This window comes from Antrostomus carolinensis, unplaced genomic scaffold (assembly GCF_000700745.2).
Source record: "Antrostomus carolinensis isolate BGI_N321 unplaced genomic scaffold, ASM70074v2 scaffold4503, whole genome shotgun sequence".
In the NCBI taxonomy this organism is placed as follows: domain Eukaryota; kingdom Metazoa; phylum Chordata; class Aves; order Caprimulgiformes; family Caprimulgidae; genus Antrostomus; species Antrostomus carolinensis.
The window spans coordinates 52862-80123 of record NW_010304469.1 but is presented as its reverse complement, the minus strand read 5'-3'; the positions used below and the strand labels follow the sequence as shown (position 1 = coordinate 80123).

The 27262-nt window shown below is 44.8% G+C and overlaps 1 protein-coding gene across 1 annotated transcript; it reads right to left on the bottom strand.

Annotated features, from left to right (window-relative positions):
• Positions 1 to 64: 64 nt before the first annotated feature.
• ATP6V0A4 (ATPase H+ transporting V0 subunit a4) lies at positions 65 to 25074 on the bottom strand. Its single transcript, XM_010164463.1, has 20 exons — positions 24870 to 25074; positions 24290 to 24368; positions 23373 to 23467; positions 22192 to 22317; positions 21684 to 21778; positions 20480 to 20606; positions 19766 to 19848; positions 15195 to 15288; positions 13533 to 13745; positions 12992 to 13142; positions 12114 to 12253; positions 11667 to 11824; positions 11110 to 11203; positions 9177 to 9295; positions 7976 to 8192; positions 6316 to 6423; positions 4320 to 4454; positions 3363 to 3480; positions 1230 to 1401; positions 65 to 158 (listed from the first exon to the last, which is right to left on the bottom strand). Exons 1-20 carry the CDS (start codon positions 24984 to 24986, stop codon positions 65 to 67), a joined length of 2535 nt encoding a protein of 844 aa, XP_010162765.1. The 5' UTR covers positions 24987 to 25074.
• Positions 25075 to 27262: the final 2188 nt, after the last annotated feature.

The window sequence follows — 27262 nt, the reverse complement described above, 5'->3', positions numbered from 1 at the left end:
TGTGGGTGAACGACCACAAGGAAAAAGAGTCTAGTGTTAGGAGTGAAGCAACAATGCACTAGCTTCATTCTTCTGCGGTGCCATCGATGATGTACTTGAAGGAGAATGGAGAAAATTTATACCCAGCTCCCACGTAGAACTTGTTCTGGAACTCCACCCTGAGGAGAGCAGAGCATGGCATCAGTGCTGCTCGCAGGCAGGACCTACCTCCAGCTGAGAGGCTGAAACATGGCACCCATGGGAAAAGGGAGGCCACAAGAGATAGTGGCTGCTGAGCTGGGAACTTAGATGACTTCTGGAGCCAGCAGTGAGACACAGACAGTCAGGGAGCAACCCGGCATGCATCAGCTTTGACTTTCCTTCAGTCAGCCTGGAAATAGTCCTCACAAGGCCAGTTGACAGGACCTTGCCTGCCTGCTAAACTGTTTCTAGCAGCTCTGAGAGCTAGGACAACCACCTGCTGGTTGCACACTCTGGTGGGGGACAGACATCTCCCCCCTCCCTGCACAATGACAAACAACTGCACCATGGTTTGCCTTGGCAGCACTTGTGGTTTGTGGTAGGACACTTCTTGGGTGTTCAGGCAGGGTGCCAAGTTATGGTGGTGGTGAAGGGTGATTTGCTACCTTGGTTTTGTTTTACATATTAGCCTGATGGTGCATCTGCACTGCTGTCCTTGCCTGGACTGATGCCTACTTAAGGCAGACATAAGCTAACTTGAAATTGGTTTGCCACAAAGCCAAAACAGCCTGGAGCTCAACCTGGGCTAATGGCACAAGTGTTCAAGTGTTGACCCAGGTTTTGCAGCTCTGACTGAACTCTTGCTGCCGTAGGTAGTCCCCAGCTATCTTGTTTGATGGTAACCCTGTGTGGGATACACAACCAGCGACGTGGCTGTGGTGCCTTCAGGTCTTATCATGCAGGCCAAGGTGGCCTCGTTGACTCTGCATTTTTACCAGGGCAGAAATGCAGGTTGCCATTTGCCATGTGCCCACAGCCACCACAGGCTCAGGAGGACAGGCAGGTTGCTCCACAGAGCAGGTCAAAGAAGGAGCAGGGACCTCTGACCTCCCTTTAGAGGAGTCTCCCTCACTTCATTTGTCAGAAGGGACTGATGTCCTAATGCATAGCTACTAGCGCAGCTCGTCATGGTGTGGCCACCTACTTCCACAGCCTGATCCCTCCCAAAGACTGCTCTGGGAAAAGCTCCAAAAGACCACACCACCTACCAGTGCAGACGCAAGGCGTGCAGAAAGGCTGACAGCCCCTCCATGACAAGCAGGATGGCTACCGTCAGCACTGCAAATGCCGCAAAGATGATGAAGATGACGATGAGGCCTGTCCAGCTGCTGTTGTTGAACCCGTTGTGCATCACCATGGTCCAGAGGACCTCTGACAGTTCTGCAAAAGCAAATAAAGGGAAAGCAGTGCTGAGCAACAGCTGTTGCACAGTCGGGCAGCTCACCCATTTTTCCCAGTTAGGTGGGAAATGTACACAATCTAGGATAAAATGTACATGAAGTAATCATATACATGACAGTAAAATGTACATGATGGTAATGCATGGCCACCCTGCCTCTCCATGATAACTGCAGAAGGAAAATGGATGCAGATTCTTTTCCATTGCTCCTTTCACTGTGTTAGAAGCTGGTGGTGCTGTTTTTGGCTTGGCTTTGTGTTGCAAGTCCTGTGAGTATGCCACCAAGACTGCTATTACCCTGGCGTGATACAATCATCAGTTTAATTTGCACCTCTTTAACATGGCAGATAGGCAGTATGAGGAGCCTTCTAGGACTGCCTGCTGCTGAATCCCAGGGAACATGATCTATTGACATAGTCAATACCTGTGTAGATTAGGTTACAAGCTGTGCTGATTGATGCTAGCTAAGACCCACAGGAGACATGTAATTCCCATTTGTTCTCCAAACCACTTCTCTTAGGGTGTCATGGAGAAGCTGTGGTGGGAAAAATAAAAAGATAACTTGTTGGTTGTATTAGTGTTTAGGTTGCTTGCATGCTCTTAAAGATTTTTTTTTGCCTGTACAGGTTTATATCAACATTCACAGCACAGGTATATCTGATGTGTCCCGTTAGCTCAATAATATATTCCCAGCTTAACTACACCAGTGACACAGGATAGATTCAGGACTGAGCAATTTTCCTCTTGTGATACAGGCAAAGCAAGGACTTAGGCCAGTTCGTCTCCATCCAGATGCTCCAGCCACCAGTTCAGCCTTCCATTTTGCCAGTCATTGGTGCTTGAGCCATATTTGGATTCAAAGACCTGTTACTTTAGGTGACAACAGACGCAAGGGATCCCTTGCAACTGCTGCCCTTGGGAAAAATGCTGTTGTCAATGTCAGTTTGTAAGGCTGCAAAGGAATATGGTGGTTTTCCAGGCAGAATTCTGACTTAACATATAGTACTGCCCTGAGCTAAGCTTTTTAGTTGCCATTACCTAAGCTTTTTAGTTGGTATATTTTATTTTATTTAGATGCCTGTCCTCCATAAAGCTAATATCTATTAGCTTCCATTCGACTTCTACTAAGCTCATTTCTGTGCCAAGAAGTACAGCTCACCCCTGTCAATCCATGGTGCACCCCCTCTTTTGTTTTCCTTTTTGGTGTGCCAAATTCTTTAGGGCAGGCACAACTAGCCAGAGGCAGTACAGCAATATTAATAAAAAAAATTTTAGAAAAACTAGAGTCATTAAAAATCTGAAGTTCCAGCCTGAGGTCATTTTTAATATTTGAGCATTTGTTTCCATCTTAAATCAAGAGAAAAGACATTGAAATGCTGTACATTTCTCATGGAATGCGAGGTTCTACTAAACATTGCTGGGAAAAATCCCAGTGAAAATGACAAATTCCAGGAGTTCTTGAACCAAAACCTTTCTTTCTAGTTTGCTGAACCAAATCAAAATAACTGTTTCAAGTCATTTTGACATTCACCTGCATTCCCTAAGGCTATAGCAAGTGCCTCTTGGGAAATGAAGCTATGATTGATTCCCATACTGCCATTACCTCTATGGACTGGACTACCCATTTGGACTGCACCTCCCACCATGCCACACATCATGAGGACTGCTCCAGAGGGGTGGCTACAAAGCAGTGTGGGAAAAGGGCCCCAGCCAGTGAATGCAGTCAGGAGCTGCCTGATATATAGCTACTAGGGATCATGACTGAAAACTGAGGTGGCCACTTGGATTGATCTGACCTGAAGCAGAACATTCTGAGACACAAACATCCACAAGGAGAACTTTGGTTTAATGGAGAAATTCACAGGAGTAATCAAACACCATCAGAAGCAGTGACTGCCACGGAGTTGCTGCCAAGGTAACTAATAGGTAGTCAATCACTCACGTGCATGGGCTAAGCTCAGCGCCCAGAGTCGCAAGTAGGATGCTGTGTTGGAGATGCAGCCAAGGCAATATTCAATGGTATGAATAGCTTGGTGGACAAATGTGTCACCAAAATTGAACTGAAACAACATAAAACCAAATGCATTTTATTAGTTCTTAATTCAGGGCTTCCTGGCTAACAGAGCAACACTCCATCAAAGGTTCTCCATGCTATGTCCTGAGCAACACAAAAGTGTTTCCCAGATAAAGAGACTGCTCTGAAAAATGTCAGTTCTGTATGATCTTCCCACACATTCTCCCCAGAAAAATACAATTCCAGTGAAAAACAAATGTTCAGGAACCAGCTCATATTCCAGTCTTACAATTTCAACTCTTTAGACGTCAATCTAATTGCTACCAATCTTCATGATTTCTTAGAGACAGAAATTCTTATATAAAATAGGGGTTTTCAGACTATCTGCCTAAGACTGTGAAGATTCCCTGTGACTGGAAACAGCCAGTCCCTCCACACTCAGTATTGTTGGTACTCCCAATTACTACAAACACTTTTGTCACTTTTTTAAGTGTGCATACTGCAGAAGCTCTTGACAATATCTGCCAAAGGAGGACTTTTCTCCCTAGCCAGCACTGCAGGCTGCCAAGTTTTAAATGCTCCTTTGCAATTCAAATGAAGGAAAACTCACTGACTCTTGGGGAAGGCTTGACCTTTTCTGGGTGCAATGTGGAAGTGAAACAATTGCCCCTGGGGAAACAAAAGTTTAAGGTTTGTAAAAGCTTGAGGTTTGTAATAATGCTGGCCCTCATCAGGAAAAGCTAAAGGAAAAAATTAAGGGAATTAATTCTATGAAAATTCAAAGCTTGTTCTGTTTGGAAACACAAACTGTTGCAACAGTCTGCTTGACTTTGTGTCTTTTACTATTGTGTCTGTCTGAATAATTTTCTGCCTACATTTTCTTACCTCTTCATCATCATCCTCATGTCCTCCATGGTCACCACTGTGGTCTCCCTGGGAAGCTTTCTTGGAATGATTGGTTCCTGGGACATCTACCTCATTTTCACCTCCAGGGTTTCCTGAGATGGCTTGAGATCGAATCTTTCAGAAGCAAAACATAGTATGTCTTTTGTGTCATGCTATAGGCTAATACCAAAATGAAGAAGACCATGGCACAGAACTTCAGCAATAACCTCATGATGGGTAACATATGGAGGACTGTATCATGAACGTGAGGACAATTTCAACAATAGTCAGTCATCATGGAACACAGAAACTGAATACTCCTGCCAAATGGCTAATAATACTTAAATATTTGCCATCCTAGAGCATTTTCCAGTGATTCCAACTAATTTGGAGCTAGTTTTTAGTCTCACAATGTATCCTTTATACCCATCCTGGTAAGATCCATCACTTTTGGTAAATGAGAAAACTGAGGCACATTAAAGCTGATGATCTCAATTAGATGGGTGAAAATCAAAGGAATTAACATCGAGTGAAAGAGAAATAGAGCCTGAAAGGATCAGGTGACTTGATGAAGGTCACACGGTTCCTGGGATACAGACAGAAATGCAATTCAGATCTTGATTAATTTTAAATTGACAAAAACCTTGTGACAACCCATCTTCTCTCCTTATTCACTTTTTACAGAGCTTTTCTAGAGGCCTGGACAAACTGATCTGAACCTCACTCCAGAAATGACAGCACAGCATAACCATAGCCCTACATCGTATGACTAAAACTGTCCTATTATACAGCATAACCAAATACAGACCTCACAGCTTCTGTCAGGTTCTGCCCTGTCATTCTTTATAGCTTCCAGCAGGTTTCATGGGCAAGGTCTCATGATAACATATTGTTTCCTATTGCAGCAGTAATGGTTGTCACACCCACTTTATCTTTGCTTTACCTGAATGTCAGGGTACAGAACAGACTGTTGCAAACTTATAAATCTGGGTAAATGTAAGATGTGATCAGACAGCTAACATATGAAAATTAGGAACAGAAATACAGGGGCATAATAGGAGATGGAGAAGAGCTGTCAGATGTTGCTAGCATAAAAGCAGGAGATGGAGTCAGCCATGTCAAGCTTTCATCCAAATCCCAGAAGAATGACAAAATAAGAAATTACAGCACAGAGGCAGGGCTGCAAAGGTCTCCCGGGGACCTGGCTTTCAGTTATAGGTCAGAAGTGACAGGGTTGGAAAAGGTCATGCAGCACAACCAGAATCCCTTTCTTCAAATGGAAACATCTGTGCCCTATAAAAGATACTCCAGGCACTAACTCCATCTATAAAGAGAAGTAAATCCTGACAGACAAGTAAAGTCCTGTTAGCACAATAAAGGAGAGAATTAATGAACAACTGGGAAACTGCAGCTGCCGCAGTTACGTGCTGAAGAGCTGGGCAAACCACAGAGCCCAAGGGAAGGAGGGCTCTGTTAATGTGAAGGCAAACACTTAGGGAAGAAAGCAGCACTAGAAAGCAGGCAACAGCTTTTAAATCAAGCCTGTCCTCCAAGCAGCATTGATCTCTCCAAGGCCAGGAGTATCGCAGATGCTCCATTCCTACAGAACATCCAACCAGCAGTTAGTGGTGGTCGTGGACTGGCAACTGAGGTCTTTGCCCTGTCTTGGCTTTACCAGCACATCAGTCTTTCTAAACCTTCTCTGGTTATCCAAAACCATGACACTTGAAAGAGCTTAGTGCCAGCTCAACTCCTCTCCCAACAAATAGGGCATTGCCTTGTGAGCGAAGCTCCTGCTTCCCACTTAGATGGCTCAGGCAAATGTCCATACACATGCTCTTGGTGCATGCGCCGTAAAGCACAGTTTGAAATCACTGGAGAAACTCTGAGATCAGAGAAAAGCAGAATTAGATCACTGCAAACAGTTTTGAGGGTCTATCTCTTCAGCTTTGCCTTTGCTGTACTGAATCCCCCTTGCCTGATCCACATCCCTTACCATGCGCTGTGCTTTCTGGTGGTTGGCTCGAAGGATGAAAGGTTTAATTAGGAGCATCCAGGGAACAGCAATCAGAGCAAATATGACCAAGAAACTCTGCACTTCTTTCTAAAAGACAAAACAACAAGAAGATAAAAAAGTTACTTTACTTCCTTTAGCCAACTACATTTATGGTTATAAACCTGATTTTTAAATATTTTTTATTATTATTATTTTTAAAATATACTCCCTATATTGGTTGAGTCTCCTTCCACTTGTAAGGACATGAAAATGAATGCATACTGTTTAAACACTGCCATGGTTGGACACTCAGAGATGAAAGGCTTTCATGTTGGAAAGGGTTCATTTGCCAAAACCCAATTTTACGGACTTGAACCTGGCTCTCCAGTGTCCCAAGTGAATGTCCTAACTTCCAATGAGCCACTCAGTCTGCCTTGCTTTGATCAACATAGAAATGCTGCAGTAAGAGCCAAGTCATTCAAGTCTTCCCCTGGAAAGCATGGAATCCAGGATTTGTTCTACGTTTGCAGTTCCAGAAGGGAATTGCATCATCATTGTTTCAGTTTGATAACACATATATAACCCCCACAATATAAGGTGTTTTTGTTGCACCCCTATTGCTGTCCTAACATAACTGTTTGTACCTTAAGAAAAATTAAAAAACACAAAGAAAACTCCAAATTATGACTTTTGTATTTTTAAAAAAACTGTCTCAGATCTCTGATCAGCTTATGGTTGGTCTCATACAATCTTTGCATTCAGACTACCCAGGTGGATGACACAGACTGCTATTGGTGGGGCAGGAGGTTAGGAACAGGAGAAAAAAATTACCATCTTGGAAAGGCTGTGGGTTGTTACAAAGCAAAACATTATCTAAAGACTTTTTGAAGACTGGGAAACCTGTGTTTTCCCAAATTCCCTTCCAACCTTAACACATTTACTTGCAACAACTCTGACTCACCAGCAGCCCTAAAACTGAGCTCATGTTGAAGTGCCAGAGAGTGCAATGGTAGATGTAGATGCATACATATATCTGGAGGGAGCATTTGCTTGCAGATTTGTCATTGATACTGCTGAGGTAAAATCAAGCAAGCAAAAAAAAAATAATCTGTGTTCTGAGCAAATAAATAGAGATTACTTTAAAGGAAGTTTTCTCTTAGGGCATATTTTTTTCCTTTTTTTTTTAATGAACTCCTCCAAAGAGATATTTCTGACAAAAAGCTGTCATAAAATCCTCTAACTACTTCTATTTTTTAGTTGAAAATAGAAAGCTTTCAAGTTTTCCAAAGAAGAAACAAGAAATTATCAAGGAAAGGAGAGGTTTGCTTTGTCTCTAGCATCATGCCCAGACTTCAGGATAGCACATCTGCAACACACACCTTTGCATCTCTGGTCACTCTTCTTCCCCTTTTTTCCCAGAAGTATCTTAAATTGCATCATCATTCTTGTTAGGATGACACTAAAAATGAGGTTTCTACTGTACCACTGATTGATAGCTTCTCTGTTCTACCTATCTACAAGGCCAACATGAATACCAGAATAAACCTCTCTTGTTTGACTGGCACTTCGGATGAAGCTTCTGAGCCTGCTCCCCACATTTATGTCCACTCTCCACATCACACACTGCAAAGCCAAAACAGTTACAACTGATGATCCATACCTGATGCAGATATAAGGGAGCATTTGAACTGTCACTGTAATTGAACAGAAACATATTGATGAAGTGGATGAGGATGCTTGGTGCACTCTGGGATGAGTGGACATCAAAATGACACCATTTGAAAATAATCATGAAGATCAGGTAGCCAAAAAGAGAGACAATAAATATCATCTCTGGAATAAACTGAAGGATAATGTTTATGTATTTCTTGAAGTATCTGGAAATAATCAGGAAAGATAACTACAATTAATACACTAGGTATTAATACAAGGTTGCAGCCAAGTATGGCAGTACTGTACACTAGCTGGTCTTTGGAAATAATGTAAGAAACATACAACTATCACTAGCCAAGAAAGAAGTCTATAACTGCAGTCTTTATCAAGGAAAGCTATTATTTAAGTACAAAAGTTTTGTCATACTGATTCTCTTCAGTTTTTTGTACTTAACCCACCAGTATCTAAGCACCCCAAAAGATTACTACATTGAAATAAAAGCTGATTTTTAAAAAACAGATAATTTACAAAGTTAAGCATTATACACCGAGGAAGGTCAGAAACAGGTGTAGAATCAATTCTGTAGGGGCAGTCCTTCTCTCTGTCATCTGCAAACACTTTCTGTCCTTGAAGGTCACTACACACCTTCCAGCTTTGGAAAGCTTCTCAAGACAGTAGTGTCTGCCCCTCCACTCTATCACCATTTCTTAATTTTTATTGCAAAATAAAGATATATAAAGAGATACAGACATGCACACCCACAGATTCTGACCAAAGGCTCACCAAGTCAGGTGAAATGCACACACACACATGCGCACACACACTGTGCAAGATTTCAGTGTGCTTTGGATTAGGCCAAAAGAGTATGTCTTTCAAGACAAAAATTATCAATAGTGGGAGGTTCTATATATTTTAATTTAGTGTACTTCAGTATTGCTGCAGAATCAAGAATATAAGAGAGAAAGCAAAAAAGAGAGTTTATCCAAGAAAATATCTGTAATGTGATGGCTCTCCTGGCCTTTGGACTCAGCACTCTATACCAACAGTGGTGTGAGTCAGTCAACATATGGGGCATTTCTACTCACACTGGGAAAAGGACAAAATTCAAGTCAGCTATCCAAGATATGAGGCTTTCTCTAAATGAAGGACACTAGTTTAGCAATAAGGACTTGTGTGCTGCAGCAACAGGCTTGATTAAACAAACTTACATGTGGTTGAAGAGACTGAGTGTCACTCCAAAAATCATATGCACAATCCCTATGACAACCGACATCTTCATTTTGTAGGAGTTCAGGAAAGTCAGCTTGTTTGATGCAACATTCCAGATCTTTGGGGAAAGGAGCAGAGAGAGACAGAAGAACAAGGTTTTCAGGTGTTTGATCAATAACAGATTTGTGGAAGTTATTGCTCTGACACCACTGATTTACTCCTATCAGTTCTAGTAAGAAGATAACAAGAGATGGAAATCTTGATGTTCCTTATAATCCTTTTCACCTTGACAGGTTTCTCATCTAAAAGGTATGAGGTATTATCCTTGTTTAACAGAGGAAATAACAAGAATTTAAAATGATGTAGTGACTTTGCTTCAGTCCTCCAGAAACCAATGCAAAGGTTGGAGCAGAACCTAGATCTTTGCAGTGTCATTCCTTGCCCTTAGGCTGAATCATCTCCTTTAGCAGAGGTGGAAAGGAATGAGAAAATCCCTCCTGCTGCTACAGAAATTTGTTCCACCTTCACCAGAGAAGTACCAAGGGCAAAACATGTTCAATTTTTATATATATATATATATAAAATTTATTTATTTTTTTTACAAAAAAGCTCATTCCAACTCTTTGGCCATGGAGATCAGATTATCACCTGCCTCTCTGCAGCAACTTTTCAGCTGCGTTAAGACAAGAACCATATGCCTCTTCTCAGGCTTGCCTTTTTTATGCTACAGAGCTTTGGGGTTGTTTCTCCTTTCTTCTAAAACTTTCTAGACCCCGTAGTCATCTAACCTTAGAGATAGTAAGTAGACACCTCTTTTCAGATGCTTAGTACCTGAACAGAAACGAGGAAGATGGGATTATTTGGAAGGTAAAACATTAGCTTTTGTGCCTTTGTATGATGTGCTTTACCTCTTCTATGGCTATGGAAGAGACTGCCTAGCCTCCTCATCTCAGGGTGACTCTTTCTTTTCCAAGATACACCTCAACCATCCTTCCAGGACTTGCAAAATACAAAGAGCCATCCATCCTTCTGGGCAGATGACACGGATAATTTCCACAGAGAGGCCCATGTAAGGGCTGTGCTTTCCAGTCCATTCCTTCCCTGACAGCACTTGTTCAGCTGTTCCTCTCTGCCAGCCAGGGGTCCCAGCTTCTCGAGCAGGCAGCAGCCAGGGTGGAAGAGGGGCTAGCCTAGGTTAACCTAAATTAGGGATCTGCCAGGGCAACATATAGAAAATTCATCTTCCTCTGTTGTGACTTCCTGAACTGGATTGCCTACGTCCTGGGCAGAGCTAGGTTTGTGAAAAACTTTCTACAAGGTCAATATCTCTGCAAACCAGAGGAAGTCAGTGTTTCTTTGTGTGACCAACTGAACTGAGAGTGCACCCAGCAGAACAGAGGCTAATTGGCTAATATGAAGAATGAAACAGGAAGGCTTGATGTTAAAAACTACATTTCAATATGTGATAAAGAGCAAACAGTAAGAAAAGGTGAATAGGGGACAGAGAATAAAATGTGGATAAGTTAACTAATACTGGCATTTACTTCACACTTCATATGATAAATAGACTGCATGGAGATCAGGACTTTCCCTTCAAACGTGTGAGGTAGCTCTGGAATGGGTTAAGTACTCAAGCAAGGAAATGGATTCCAGCAGACTGGTGACAGAGTGGAGACTGCAGCACAAGACCACTCTACAGCAAAATCGAAGTTCCTTCCTGCTTACCATTTTGCTATTGCCTGCGCAAAACTGTCAGCAATATATATCCTTGATTGCTAAATAAAAGCATCACAATGACCATGTAAAGAACAGGCAAAAAGCAAAAAGTGAAGAGCATGGCTTCAGGAGAGAGAACAGGGAGCTACTGATATACCTGATTTGTAGAAACAGGATTGAAATACAAATTATCTTAGAGCAATTTAATTTAATTACCGGATCTATTCCAAATGGATATGGATTTCCAGAGTAGACTCCTGGGACTGCCGGATCCAACTGCAGCACCGTATTGTCCAGAAGCACATCCTTACTACAAGAGAAAAGGAAAACTACCTTTGCAGCTTAATCTCACTGTATAAGCCTACAATATATTTATGAGGTGTGCTGAATACTGCCACATGATAGCTGTCACTGACTCCAGCCTTTCTGTGAACTGTTACCCTGGGTATGTGTGTGCGTGTGGGCAAATGGGTGCCACACAAGGACAGTCTCCATCACACTGATAATTCTCCATGCATCAGTCCCGGACACCTGCAGATTTTTATGCACATCAGTGCCTGAACAAACAGGCGTGTTCCCGGGGACTCTACATTTCCATTTCAATAGTGAGTTCATCTGTGTGTGTCAGACAAAGCCTCTGATTCATTCATGACTGCATCCACAGCAGGGAGTTCTTCCCTTCCCCACACAGGCAGACACTGTGTCACTTTCTTTCAAAGCCTACGTGCCCCATTCAGTGTGTTTTCACTTGTTTCCCACATCTCGCCACTTACTTCCAAGTGCTATTTTTAAACATGGGGATGATATGCCAGGAAGAGCCAAAGATGTTGAATGATTTGGAGAAGCAGTCATTGTAGATGAAGCCAGTGTACATGGAGAATATGCCCATGAGCAGGATCAGGTAGCGCCCGCTGAAAAAGGTGTTCCAGATCTGCAGAAGGAGAAGGCAGTGCCAGTGACCAAAGTACCTGCAGTCCCATTAAATGGTGGGCCCCAGGGTACAGGAGCCATGATTGTACTAATCTATTTATACACAACTACTCATAGGAAAGTCCAGGTCCCTTGGGCCCACCCAGGTCTCTGTGTAGAAGGAGGCAGAATTACTTGCCAAGTCTCTGCCTCACAGGCATTTTCAAAGGATCACCACTCAGCCTTTGGGAGGCTAGATGACCCCTTTATCAAATATGGATTATAGGGTACACCAGCTCCCTGGGACTTACCTCATTAGTGCTTTTCTGGGCAAGAAGGCTCTTCTCGTTAATGACCATCCAGAGTGCAAAGCCCAGCATGATGGCACCATGGCCACAATCCCCAAACATCACCGCAAACAAGAAGGGGAAGGTGATGATAGTGTATGGGGCTGCAGGAAAGAAAGGAAAAGGAGCTCAGCTCCTCCTAAACAAAAAGACCTCAGTAGAGAAGCAGCCCACCCCACTGGACCATTCCTGACAGCTGCTACCCTTAAAGGCCTCCATGATCCCTCCCCTACTCACCAGGCAATCAGATCTAGTGCAGAACTACCTTTACCACTAGAAAGACTTCTAGGTTTCTGCTCATTCTCACTACTGTCCTTGAGATGAGTGTTTTTCTCTTTTCTCACAACCTTTTCACTTTTTTTTGCCTCAGCACGATAAGCTCAACTTATGCTTGTCTTGTGAGCTTAGGTCTTTTCCTCAGTGCTGCTACCTCACCATTTGTTCCTCATCCTGTATTTGCATAGTTCATTATTCCTGCCACAATCAGTCACTGAAGATTGATGGATAAATTATTTGCCTGAGAAAATCCATGCCTATGCATCAAACAATATCAATTTTTAACAGTAGAAAATATGGTGCACATTTCTCAATGAGGCAATGGAATGGGATGCCTAGGGAGATGGTTGAGTCACCATCCTTGGAGGTATTTAAAAGACAGTTAGATGGGGTGCTCGGAGATATGGTTTAGTAGTGGATAGGTAAGGTTGGACTTGATGATCTCAAAGGTCTTTTCCAACCAGGTGATTCTATGATTCTAATGAGTGCATGTTTTAGGAAGATGGAGCTCAAAGGCTTCACTTTGGTTCTACCAAGCCAGGTGCAGTTAGCTGAGTGTTTCTTACCTGGGTTCATCTCCCTGTAGTTGCCCACACCATAGGCATCCACAATGTTCTGAAACCCAGCTGTGAACTTGTTGGTCCTGTTGAAGGTGGGTGGTGACATCCTGGTGTGTACGGCAGTCAGGATAGGGGCAATAGTAGAACCGCTGCGCTCCTGCAAACCCGGTGACAAGGACAGACACAGTCAGGGTGGCTAGCAGAGAGAAATCAGTCCCACAGCACTAAGGTCTGTGTCCAAACATGTGCATGAAAGCTGGGCTCAAGGGTGCTAGTATTCACATTTTTCCATTTTCTGTGCTATTGATTTGTTCAGGGAAAGCTGCCAGCACTGCTGACTCCTGTGGGTCGACCATAAATCTGATAAGATTTAATGCTGACCTTAAACGCCCTGAGGCCAAGTGATCATGCGACAACCTCAACTTTAATTAAAACAGAAAAAGGAGCCCAGTATTGTGGTGGCAGACAGAAGTCTGAATATATGCTCAACATGTAAACAATGCAGTTTGGGTAAGAGCTTCAGGGACCCAAAATGTTGGTGTCTTACCATTCCTTGATGGAGAGCTCTTTTTATCCGGCCAGTGTCAGCCACTGGGAACCAGATCTCTGCAATGACGCACTGCTGAGTGACGTCAATGTTACAGCAATTCAGGATGTGGTAGATGGCTTTGATTTTCTTCACCTTGATTCCCCAGGACCACAAGTTGCCTGCTGCCTCACGCAGCAGTCGCTGGCGGTGGGACTCAGTTTGGGTCATCACCTGCAAACACAGCACAGGAAGCACTTGAGATAAGAAGGTATAGGTGGCATGATCTACTCAGCAGTTATTTGCGGAAGGCAAGTGGAAGAGGGTTCCAGAAAGGCAGCTATTTATATGAATCTGTGGGGTATCCTGGAGGACAGTGTGTGCAGGTTTGGACACAGGAGCACTCAACACCAGGTGCACATTGCTGTTCACTAAGGACTCTCCCTGCATGGCCCTAAGCCTCTGTAAGCATAGAGGAGACCATTGGGAGTTACTGAGCTGTGGGATTGGCTCCTTACCCAGTTGCTTACAGACTGGTCACGTCTCACCATGCGCTCCCACCCTGCCATCTCCTGCAGACAGCTCTGTGCCATGAACTTGGGGCATGTCACATCCACAAGCGTGCCTGTCCTGTTAGAGCTACAGCTTATGGCCCTGGTGGGATCTCCATGCATCGTGTGGCCACCATAGTGCTGCTGCATGAATGAGTGATGGAGATGATGTAGTAGGAAGATAATCTGTGTGGTCTACAAGTGCTGAAGAAGCCTAGGTGCCCATGATGCTCAGGAGTGAAAGGTAGTTTGGAAGCAGACTTGCACACAGGCAGTCACAGGCATCCATGGAGGTGGTGACAGCAGGATGTCAACTGCCAGATGGACCACCTCAGGCAAACAGGGTGTCCATCCCCTTCTGCCTGTCATCTGTGACAATACAAAGGTCACAAGCAGGAGTCCCTCCAAAAGGCACGAAGTCCTAATACAATATGTAGATGTACAATTCCCCCCTGCCTTGCGACCCACTAACTGTCATGTGTGACAATACAAAGGTCTGCCTGTACTTCTAGAACAGCAGTCTTGCTTTCCATTGCTCATGTGAGAAGCACCCCAAGATCAATTTCCTTAGTAAAGAAAACCTCATTTAAATATTTAAAAAATCTTAAGAGTACTTTCTGGGCCTAGTATAGTTGTACTACACATGTGACTGAACAGCTTCATGAGCTGCTGAGGGAAACCCTACTGTAAGGGCTAGATGAAACCCTTTTGGACAGTCTGTGTAACATGCAATTTAGTTATGATATCTGCAGCCTGCTGATGACCTTAGATCCCACCCCATAGCCCTATGTCATAGAGTATAAACGTCTGACCTCTGCACAGCCATCAGTAGCAAGCAACCTTAGAGCCCCTGACATGGGAGGCTGCTCCCCCAGCAGCTCCTGGGGATGTAAATGGGCAGAGCAGAGCCCCTGGCCTCTGAGCTGGTGGGGAAATGCTCGTGGGCTGGTGGCTTCATCTCCAACCCCCAGCTCTGCCCAACCAGCTCCCAAAACAAGCCTGGGATCTGGCCATGGCCACAAGGTGTCAGACAGGACAAATATCTGGGCAGGTCCCACTTGCCGGGTTCAGACCCCAGTGAAGCCACTGCCACTTACTGTGTTCAGACCCCGGTAAAGCCACTGCCACTTACTGTGTTCAAATCCTCAATCCTCGTGTTGACTCCATCAAGCATTTCTCGGCGCTCAGTGGCAGACTCTGGACAGGGATAGATTGTGGCACGAAATCTAGCCTCAGTGAGAGAGAAGGGAGAAACACCACTTATTTGACTGACTTTTTCTTCCTCTGGACTCCTCAGTTCAAAGGTGGGAAAACCAGACTATATTCCTCACCTGGTAGTATACTCTTCTTACATACTACAAAGTTGTGCCTGGTCTCCCAGAAAGGTCCAAAAGAAGTACATTTATCTCTTCATGAGAAAAAGGATCCCTTTGCCTATTCTAGCTGAAAAACCCCATTCCCTGTCTCAAGGGCTACAAGGTACATGATATTATGCAGTGGTCAACACTAATACACAGGCACCTCCCTTATAGCCAAACTGAAGATGCCCTGCTAACCTCTGGGGAAGCTGTAAAGAGCCCCCCAAGCCCCCCACCCTGGCAAAGGCAGCCCCGATAACATCAAGAGCTGTAGCCAACAGATGTCCCTCTTGCTCTGAGGCTGGAAAAACGCCACGTCCCTGTCCCTGCACTACCCTCTCGCAGTCACTGGGGGAAGCAAAGCAAACACCCTCCCTGTGTGCAGGCTGTGTAAGTAAATCACCCTGTAATTAAAAAAAAAAAAAGATTGTATTTCCAGGATAAAACAAAAGGAGGAGGCTCTTCGCTTCTGGTCCATCTGTTCGGCTAGGTAGCTTGGGAGCAAGGGAAGGATGGGTGAAGTTTTTTTAAACACTCGAGAGTGGCATCTGTTATGTCAGTTTACATGTGGCCAGGCCAGCATAAATGCTTTTATAGGCTTACCCCCGAGGCGGTATTTAGGAGATTCAGCTGGTTTATTTAATGTGGTATAATAAGGACTATTGTGGGCTTCTAATATACGAGTGAAGCTCTTACCTCCATGCAGGTGTTGTATACTGCTTCATCTATAGTATACAGCATGACCTTCTCCACTGTGGTATTGTAAAGCCACTATATGAACCCAATACAGCCAATTAGAAATAAATAATGTCTCTTTGAAAAGTGTACAGCTACCTGTCCTGCCAGCAAAACAAGCGCCAGAGTACACTTGAGTAGGCACAAGGAGTTCCCACTGGGACCTCACAGATCACAGGGTGCACTGCTGCAAGGCTCTGTGCCTACAAGCTTTAACTGAGCTGAGGTGCTGCAGTAACTAAAATAACAGAAATCCCTCTATTTTTTCCTACTCATTTCGTCAGTGATATCCAGTGGCCCTGCCATTTCAGGCACATTATCATAGAATCATAGAATGGTTTGGATTGGAAGGGACCTCAAAGATCATCTAGTTCCAATCCCCCCACCTTCAGCAGGGACACCCTCCACTAGATCAGGTTGCTCAAAGCCTCATCCAGCCTGGTCTTAAACACTTCCAGGGAGGGGGCATCAACAACTTCCTTGGGCAACCTGTTCCAGTGTCTGACCACCCTTACAGTAAAGAACTTCTTCCTAATATCTAATCTAAACCTCCCCTCTTTCAGTTTAAACCCATTTCCCCTTGTCTTGTCATTAGTTGCCCTTATGAAAAGTCCCTCCCCAGCTTTCTTGTAGGCCCCCTTCAGGTACTGGAAGGCCGCTATGAGATCTCCCCGGAGCCTTCTCTTTTTTTCAGGCTGAACAGCCCCAACTCTTTCAGTTGGCATTTATAAATGCCATCCTTCAATATTACCCCAACTGGTCTCCTATTTACAAAGTCAGGATCATCTGCCCACCTAAGGCAACACTTTCACCATCCTGCAGTGGAGTTACACTGAGTTAGGGTTGCTGCAGGGCTGCCTTTCTGCATGTGAGATTAATTAAAAGAAGATGTAGCAGGTCACAGGGGTCTGTCCCTGCTTAAGAGACAAAATCGTGCATGCTCTGTGTACAGATAAGCGTCATGTTCTGGCTTTGTCTGAGCACAGACTACATCACCACTGCTCTCCAAAATCAGTTCCAGCACACACACAAGTGAGGGCAGTTGCAAATTGAACAAAACACCCAGCAGTTTCCTAGAGATCAGCCCAGAGCTGTGTGTGTAATGACAGCATGCGCTCTGCAGCTAAACTTCCCTTTCCAGAATTGAATTTCTCCTCACTCAACACCTGCTATTCGTTTCCAAAGGTTATTCACCCCACCTAATTATTTCCATCTTCTTATTCTTCACAGCTCTTAGTTCATCTTTAATAAGGATTTTTAATCAAACTTGAAAGCTTATTCCTCCATGCTGTACAGTTCCCCTGTTTCCAATAACGTTATTGCAGCAGTGTCGCTTTGATCTTTTAACAGCCATTTTGCATACTGAGTATCAGCTTTGCCCTAATGGCACAGACATCTCTGAAAGCTCCAGGAGAATTCAGCAGGGAATCCTTACATTGATAAACCCACTTTAGTATTCACATTAGCACTGAGGCAGCCGCAAGAAAAGTAGGAAAAGAAAAATCCTCACATTTTCCCTCTCCCTGCTCCCTCTACACCTTTCACTAATAAATTTGTGCATGGACTTAATGCTTATGAAATTGGCAGGCTAATGTTACCAATTAGAGTCAAGCAGGGACTACAAGCGTAACCTGAGGCACACTGCTCTGCAAACAAATCTCAGCCTGCCTTGCAGGAGACTTGGCTTATACCAGTCCCATGATTTTTGCAGGATATTTACTTGTCATGAATGATGACTTAGTGCAAATCAGAAATGTCCTGCTGGGGCTGGAATGACACTGCCGTCTGCTTTTGGTATAGTTAACCCTGCCTTAAAGATGGACCGGACCAAAATGCCTTGAACTGTGTACCAGGGATAGCTGATGGTCCACAGAGCACAAAAGGAGAGTCATGGGATTAATGCATTTTAAAAAATGCCACTCAGCAAAATATCCATGTATACGTGCATATTAGCAAGCGAAAAAATTTGAAAAGGAGGAAGAAAAGACATAAAGGACAATTTCATGCGTAGCCTGATTAGCTGTCAATAAACAAAAAAAAGTGCACTAGCACTGCAAAGGACATCCTGTGAATTTGTCTTAGGTAGGTATGTTTTCCTTCAGTTATAAGATGCTGAGAGAAACCAGTCTAAGTTCCTTTCTATAAACCTGCCACCACATACACGCCACCAGCTCCTGACCAATTTGCACATCATGGCCCACCCTGCAGGAATCTGCTCACACTTCCAGTACTGCCTTGCCCCATGCTCCTGGCTGCACCCCAAGCTCCTGCCTCTGATTTGGAAGATTCTGATAAAAAAAAAAAAAAAAAAAAATCCTCCAAAATGAAGCACCTTCAGCACTCTGTGAGCAGCCCCAGCCAACTCTAAATGTACGGCCTGGCAACTTGCAAGGCCATCAGCACAGGGGCAAATGCAATGGGAAGCATTCACCACCAGCAACTTCCTATGTCTGCAGAAGGGGAGAAGGGTACTGAACAACATCTGAAAAGCAGGCGAAGAAACAGGACATAAGCAGGAAATTGTAATCCAGAAAGAGAACGAGCCAAAAAGCTCAAAGAGCACCACCAGCAGCAGACTGATCCTGCATGGTGGCCATGGCAAAACTCCCTCCACTTCTGAGGTTCAGGATCAGAAATGAGTGACTGAGACCTGGGAGCCTTCCCCCAGCTTTCCATGTCCCCTTGGCTGCTTTATAGGGAGGGGGAGGGAGCCCACTTCAAGAGGGCTGAATTGCTCTCAGGATGAGCATTGCCCTCCACCACCTATAGAAGGCATCTTGGAGGGCACCATTCCTAGTGAAGGAATTGCTAATAGTTCCCAGGGGTCTATCGCTTCACGGGACTGAAGTCAGTTCTCCCAGATGGATTAACTGACCTTCCTGCTTTTATTCTGATTAAAGGCAGGATGTAAGGAAGGACCTGCCCTGAGTGCAGACGTCAGGTAAGAGCAATTGCTCATCCCCTTCCTGTGACCTGCAGCCAGCAGGCATTCAGCTGGCCCTGCTTGGCCAAAGGGCTATACCTGAAATGGATTTGGTGACAGCAGACAGATCCCCTCATCAAATCTGATTTACACTGCAACAAAGCCTATTGGTCATCAGGGTTATGAAAGAGTAACAAAATATTCAACAGGAATTATCTTTTCAAGATGTTTAACAGAGTGGAAACAAGTCAGGCTGTATGAAGCTTTCATTTCTCTTCTGGGCTCTGTCTCTGATTACACAGATATTGCCCAAAGGGCTCAGGAAAGGGGGGGGAAAACTACAGCATCACCTTTGACACTGAAATGCAGGAAGGCTTGAGAGCAGTTTGTGGATTACCATGTTCTGAGTGCCCAAGCTAGGGCCCCTAGTTTTCAGGGGAAATGTTGAGTATTTGTTAAAAACCAGTCCCCTTTAAGATGTCCCAAGTTAAAATCCTAGCAACTGAAGCTCCCAAGAACTTTAAGTCACTTTGGAAAATTTAGGACCTCAATTTCCAAATGCCAAGGTGACAGATATCTTTCATGGTTAGAAGCAGCAAAGCTGAGGAGCAGAAGGGAGCTCAGTAGCAGAGCTGACAGGCAGAGCACGGAGGTCTAATCTCTGGCTTGCCCACCAGCCTGCCTTACCCATCACAAATCTTCTTGATTTTTTGCTTAAGCTGCTCTCCTTGATAGAAGATAATGAACACGTTCTTCTTCACCTCTTCTCTCTGCAACGCAATTCAAGCAGAATTTAAAGCACCCAGAGGAAAGAGTCTAATGTGGAAAAGGTGGTGGGTTTTTTTGTTTTGTTTTGTTTTTTGTTTGGTTTTTTTTTTTAGCAGCCTCTTCACTGGGTTGTTCTTCTCCCCCAGCTCCAGTTTTCCAGCAGCAATGTTTTCTCTGGGTGCTGCATCAGGGACCAGGCCTGAGCAGCAGCTCTGGGTTATGGGGGAAGGAGCAATGTGGAGCAGAGAGGTAGGGGACAGGAGGTCTGCCAGGGCACAGGGTTCACCTCAGAGACACCAAGTGGAATAAACTCTCCACTGCCATCCCCAGGTGAGGACAGCCACAGCCCACCTGCCTGGTGGTCCCTATAACACAGCCACCCTGCTAGTAGTCACATGCACTTTAACCAGGGAGGACGAAGAAGCCAACTTGATAACGGCAAAAAAGGAAAGCAATGTTAAAAAAACTTCTCCCATCCTCAGACCTCCTCACCTTTCTTCTACAGGCTGCCTTCAGACACCCAGCTCTGGTGAGGCAGCTAGTGCTGCAGCATGGCCAGGGCACCAGTTTGGTTTCTGCAGGTGGCAGGCATGCACAAGGAGCAGCGAGAAGCAAAAACAGGTCGGTACCTACCGTCACAGGGTCTTCCAGGAGGGTGTCCATTTCGGTGTACCTCAGGTAGATGTTTCCCCTGCAGGCTCGCCACAGTAAACGCTCAAAGGGTATCATCCTTTCCCTCTTAATTACCCCTGCTGTGAACCTGAGCAGAGTTAAAAGATAAATAAATTACAAGCCCATTCTAAGTATTTTAGGACCTGTAACACATATGATTTTGCAATCTCTTGTTTTCTAGTCCATGATAACCAGGGCTCTGCTGCTGCTGTAGGCACTTCTAGAAAAGACCTCCTTACTCAAGCCTGGTTCTTATCTCAATCTACTGACTTTGTCCTGTTGTTCTTTCTTTAAAACATTGTAAGTCCTCCCCAGATCAACAGAAAAAGGCAAAGAGACAATTCTAGCTAGAAATGGAGGAATGTAGAGATGCTTAAAGTCACACGAACAGAGAGTGCCTAAATGACAGAGGTAGGAGGTAGCAATTTTGAAGTGATGGTTTGTCTTTACTCCATCCTGTTTTCCTTTTTCCAAAAAACACCAGACTGCACCTTTGAAGTGCAGCACGACGTGCTGGTATACATCCACCAAGGCAAGCCCTCTGCAGGCAAATGCTTTGCTCATAAGAGTTGAACAGAACTTCAGAAATACCAGCATGAGCAGCTAAAAACACCAGCCTGGAAGAACACCATCAGCAAATTTCACCACACCTAGCCGATGTAAACACAAGGGAAAGTTGTTTGAACCTATGCTGTCCACTGAACTACCATCAGCAATATTACCATCAGGTGGTGTTTCTGCTGCCCTAAATCTCACCCTCGATGCCATTTTCTATTGCAGACAAAGCCCAGTGCAAGCAATCCCATGGCTTTTTGCTGCGGTTAGACATCCTTCCCTGAAGACTAGGCTGGTAGCCAGATACCTGAGTCCAGAAGCCACGTGTGAGATGCTGTAGGATAACAATTTTCAGTCAATACCTACTAAGGGGTCACTGGAGTAGGTGGCTTGGAAGTAGAAGCCACCATTTATCCCACTGGCACATAACCTGACCATAGTTTTGATGATAACTACAGAGGACAGTCACTCTTCCATCTTCATGAAACAGCTATGCTGAAGAGGCTGGTGAGCAACCTCTGCTAAGAAGCTGAAGGAAGTGTACCAGTGTCACAGCAATGCAGTGCAGGTGGGAAGCTTGGCCAAGCTGGCGGCCATCACCAATACACACCCCAGCTTGGCAGCTGCAGCAGCAGGAGTGCTTCTCAGCTCCAGCAGTCCAGATGTGTCTTCACTGAAGAAATCATCTGGCAGACTGGTTTCTGCCTGGAAAACATTAGTCTTAAAAACTATTCAGCATTGCCAGTTTGAAAACTATTTTCACATTTTTCTTCTGACATCTTTTCCCCCAAAGGAAGCTTTCCACAGAGGTTTAGAACAAAAGGTGAGGGAAGGAAAAAAAAAAAAAAAAAAAAAGGTAAACTATACCTTAGCAACAGAAAAGCATAAGTGTCACTTTCAAAGAGATCTGGGAACCAGGTTCTTGAGACCCCCTGATTCACAGAGTGATGCAGGCTCCAAAGTGACTGAGGTGCTTTTGCAGACATAACTTACTGGCTTGTGGTAAAGACCACTGGGTTTTGAATAAAAATCAATACCAGCAACACACATCAAAAGAAAATGTCAGTATTTTTAGAAACCTTCCACATCTCTGTTGGAAGAGCAAAGAGGCCTCTCACCTCAAAGAAGTCCTGGGTTTTCTTCAGCAGATGTTTGAGCTCTGTCAGCTCGAGGAAGTTCTGCTTCAGTGTTTGCTGGTTCTGGTTGGCTTCCAGCAGCTCAGCTTCAAGTTTCTCCAGCACTGCCTGTTTAGGGTCCAAGCATACCCAGAAAAACTCTGAAGCAGACCAATGGCCCTTTACCAAGCTGATAGCAAATCTCAAACAATAGGTAGTTGGTTTTTTTCAAAGGGGAATACAGAAACATTCAATGAGTACTTCAATAAACACTGAGCTTGTAGGAAGACATTAATCAATGCCAATGCCTCATTTTCCCATTGCCACATTCCCTACTGGGTGCTTTGTCCTCTTCTGGTGTTAGAGTTCTGACTCACTTGGCTGAAGCTCATGCAGATAAGTGGGTGCCTGGTGTAGGTGTCTGAGCCTGTCTTGGCACCTCTGTGGTTCCCCACAGGACATCTCAGACCCCAGTTGGGCTGGCTGTCAGTCTACTGACTACAAAAGCAGCATACAACAAGGCCATTAGCTTAGTTTCATTAGCTATAGACCAAAAATTATGTGAGGATGTGGGTCCAGGAACACACCAGGCAACTACCTTGCTCCTGAAGATGAAGCCCTTAGAAAGCATGATTTTTCTTCCTAGTCACCTACATGTGCAGCATTAAAAAATTACCCTGCCGGTAAACTTAGGTCCCAGCTGGGCTAGAATAAAGCATTCCTTGCACATCCAAAAGCAAGGCACAAATATTTGTGTCAGGCCCCAGTGTTACTACATCACAACCATACTTCTATGAGGACAGGCAGCCCTGGGGTTTTTATGCAGTGAAGCTGGTTCTAACATCAGCTCTCCTGGTTAATCACCAAAACCCTTCTTATTCTCTCCTACAGGATGATGGGGGCATTCTGTGATGGTGATACCTTTCCATTAACATGTGGGACCAGAGGGATGTTCCCCAGGGCATGGTAAAAACACTGGACTCCTTTAGGAACATGCAGTAAGACTAGCCTTAACCTAACTGCTGAGACAGCAACCTGGCAAGTAGCTCCACAGGCAGGGAGAGCTGCGCCAGCCTCAGCTACCCGGTCCTTCCTTGCAGGGGAGGGCTGTATCGAGCACATTACACAGACATCCCGGTGCACATCCCCTTCTCTTTCTCCTCAGCCCACTCCAAATTCTGTACCTCCATATCAATCATTTCCCGAGGCAGGGGGGTCTCTGGATACTTTTCTGGTTTGACTGTCTCAGCATTGTCTTCCATCTCATTTTCCAGAAAACCTGTGAGGAAAGGACACAGAAGTCTCGATACGCAGTCACTCCTGCTGCATCATCCTGGTCACCAGCTGCTGCTAAAGCCCCTGTCAGGAACAAGGCATCACATGGAGGTGTGACAAGGGACAGCGATACACAAGAGTCATCATCCCAGTGCATATACACGACCATTGAGTTGAACACCCAGCAGCCTTCTTTCTCAGTGAGGATGGTGTTTCTCCTGAAGTTGTGGTGGCCACTCCCACCCCAATCCCCTGGACAGCCCGCAGCCCTGGCACAACTAGTTGCTTGGGGAGTGAATAAGGCATGCAGCAAGCTTTGCTCCTCTGCTCTAGCAATGGCAAGTGCTCTCCTTGCCCAGTGGCTAAAGTGGGCACCTGTGTCATGGTGGGGAGAATGCAGAGCTCACAGAACACACGTCCATAAGAGAGCCGGCCACCATGAGCTCTGTTGCTCAGGGTTTAAAAGATTTGTCTCCAGGCTGAAGCACTTGGCCACAGGAAGTGAATGCCAATGGGTGGCACACTCATGGAAGAGTCTGGTTTTCTGGATTAGCCTCCTGCCCAGCCCCAGATTTATCTTGTGATTTTATATAAGCTAATTAACCTCCTTTCAGTTCAGTTTTCAAAACAGGGGCGACAATTTATTGCCCATACGGGATGAAGCAGTAATTAGCTGATGCATGTGAAACATTTCCAGAGGCTCAGATGAAAACATCATCGTTTTGCCACTAAGTCTGCTCCACAGTGTGAGAGCGCTTAACAAAGAAATAAATCCCACACCAGCAATTGGCGGAAAGCTGATGGCATTTGACAAGCATTTACTTACGCAGGATCCTCTCCAAGGATTCACACCTTCTCACTTCATTCACAAACTTTCTCTGGAAGCTGTTCACATTCATATTCAGCTGAAAAACAGGAGAGAAAACAAGCCTGGGGCTAGAGGCTGCACACTGCTGCGCGCATTTTTAACATCAGCACAGAGCAAACACTGTCAGTGCAGACGGCCAACATGCTTGTGTCTTACAGACTCCTAGAAGCAGGGCAATACCATGGGTTCCTCAGGACCAAGAACATCGTGGCCTTACCAGGCTCATTTCCACCCAGCCTTGCTGTTAAAGCTGGAGTCATAGATGGACTCTCTCGGAGAGACCCGCTATTTGCTGGTGGAGGAGGGAATCGTCCTAAGGTTGTGCACAGAGCATGCAGAGCATTGGATGGGGACCCAGGAACAGGCTGGGTGTCAGCATGGTGATTGGCTTTCAGGTCAGCTTTGGAGCAGACCCGCTGTCTCCAGGGGTTTTTTGAACACCCTGCAGGTGCACCTTCCCCAGGTGCTTTGTGGGAAGGACAACCAGACCCTGGGGTGCATCTCCTGCAGCTCAGTGTGCTGACTGGGTGCTACTCACGTCTCTGAACTGGACCAGACCCAGCTCCCCGAGCTCGGCCACACAGCAGTAGGCAGCCTCCACCTGCAGAAAGAGCTGCATCAGGCTCATCTCCTCGCTCCGGAAAACTGAGGCCATTTCTCCTTCCCTTCTCTGACCAGTGAGTCCGCAGGGGGCCTTGGTGGCAGCAGCACAGTCTCCCTTGCCCAGGGAGGTGGCAGAAGGTGCTGAGCACTGTGGGAACATTAGGATCACTGAGTCAAGGTGCTGGAAGCTAACTCAACATTGCGCATCATGCCCTTCAAAAGGGTTTCTTCAGCTCCTAAAAGCCTCCTTGGTCCCACATGAGGTTGTATCCCACCAGTGCAGTGGTGGGTGCTAAGGTGTGTATGTGTGTGTGTGACACAGAGAAAAAGGGGAGCCACTGGGCCAAACAACGAGCAAATACCCTGCCCTGTCCTCTGCTGGGCCAAAGATGCTTCAGGCCACTGCACTCCAGGCCTTAATTTGGGTTTTGAATGCTGACCCTGTGAAGGACTCAATTTATCTTTGTCTTCCACAAGACAGAGAAGAAAAACCATTAATTTCACCTTTCAATTAGATGGGTAAAAGAGGCCTGACTGGTTTTTATCACTTTCATTGGTACTGCGAACACAACATTGCAAATACACCTGGAGCATGTTATACGAGGATGGGGAGAAAAGGACTCTTATTTAAATTAAAACAAATTTTAAGCTTTAAAAAGCATTTTCTCCCCATAAAGGACTGTTTTCAAAATGAAATACACGAAATATCTATAATAAACATTCCTTTTGTCTGTATGCTTCTTATTATTTACTTTAAGTCACCTGAGCATACAAATTGCAAAAATTAGCTGATTTGCATAAACACAGTAATTATGATTACCCAGAGAAAAACATGCAAGTAGGTACACTTCTTGCATGCATTTCATTTTGTAGCAAGCCTATATTTTATAAATAGAAAAGTAAAATCCCTTTATATCCTCACTTCTACTTGTTGACAGAGATAGGAAGTCAATTGTCCTTAACTCTCCCTCTCTCTCCATGAACCTTGTCTTGCAACACTTTTTAAAATGTGGATTCTGATCGTTTTCTTTATAATGTATGAAAGATTTATCTTAAATGTGAGAGAAACACTCTGCAAGACATTAAAGCCTTGTTTAACAGGAGCACTGTAGTCACAAGTTTGTATTTGCTCAATTGCCCTGTGAGTTTTTCTTGTTGTACTCTCTGTACCCATTTGCTAAATGATTTAAGATGTTGAAAATATAAGACAACCAGTAGTTTGCTAAAATAAAAAATATCATGTGCCATCTCCAGTGGGTTGAGTAAGAGTATAATCTTTAAAGCTGGCTGGACATTTTTCAGCAAACTGTATTTTTCACAGGAAAAAAGACACAAAAGCTGCAAGAGATGCCCACTACTCATGCAAGAAAGTAAAAAAAAAAATTCCCTAGCTCTGACTTTCAAAAAGTTGAAAGATCATAAAAATGCCCCTTCTTAACTTCTTTAGACTGAAAAGTGTGAAGATACTACAATTTAAAGTAGTTTGTGTTTCTAAACCTGCAGTTAACCTCCATTAAAAATGTTAAAACCTTAGAATTAAAATAACAAAAGTCAAATGAAGAATTGGGAAATATCTCAGTTAAATCGCTTTGAACCAGCCAAACCCAGGCTTCTACTTTTCCTCAGTAATCAGTCAGTGGAAAAACCCCAAAGGCTCACTTTCATCTTGATTTGAAATGAGAGAAAAATGAAAAACAAAAAGAGAAATCTCTTTCCAGCCAGGAAACCTTTCCCAGCCCCATTCCGAGGACGGCAGAGCGATTGCTCTTCATCCATTCCTGTAGCTACAGGAAACTTGTCCAAAGCCACCTGCTGCCAGCCATGCCTCTATCAACACCCATGCACACACACACACACACACATTTTTTCCTTTGGCAAAAGAACAGTTAACTGAGAAACCACTCACGCTCTCCCCGGTTGCTATTTTCCAGCAGTATTGCACGCCGTTCAAACGCACCAGGTTTTGAGCAGGGTAAGTCCCGGTGCTGTAAATGGCTTTGGTAAAGGTGTCACTCGGGGTTTACCTCTCAGCCACCGCGCTCCTTTCCGGCAGGCCTGCTCCCCGGGGAAGGGGAGGGCTGTCCCCTCAGTTTTCCAGCAGTCTTGTCAGGCGACGACAGCGGGGTTGTGCTTTGGCATGGCTGCAAGCACTGCACCGGGCAGCGAGCGAAGTGCCCTGGCCAACTCTCCTGCCTTGCGTGGGGCTCAGCAAGCCTTTTCTTTTAAGGTCAGAACTGGTCTGGACCAGAGAAGGGAAATCTTTTCTGTCCTGAAACAACCCCCAGGTGGTCTGGACCCAGTGCTTTCTGGCTCGGTCACAACCTCCAC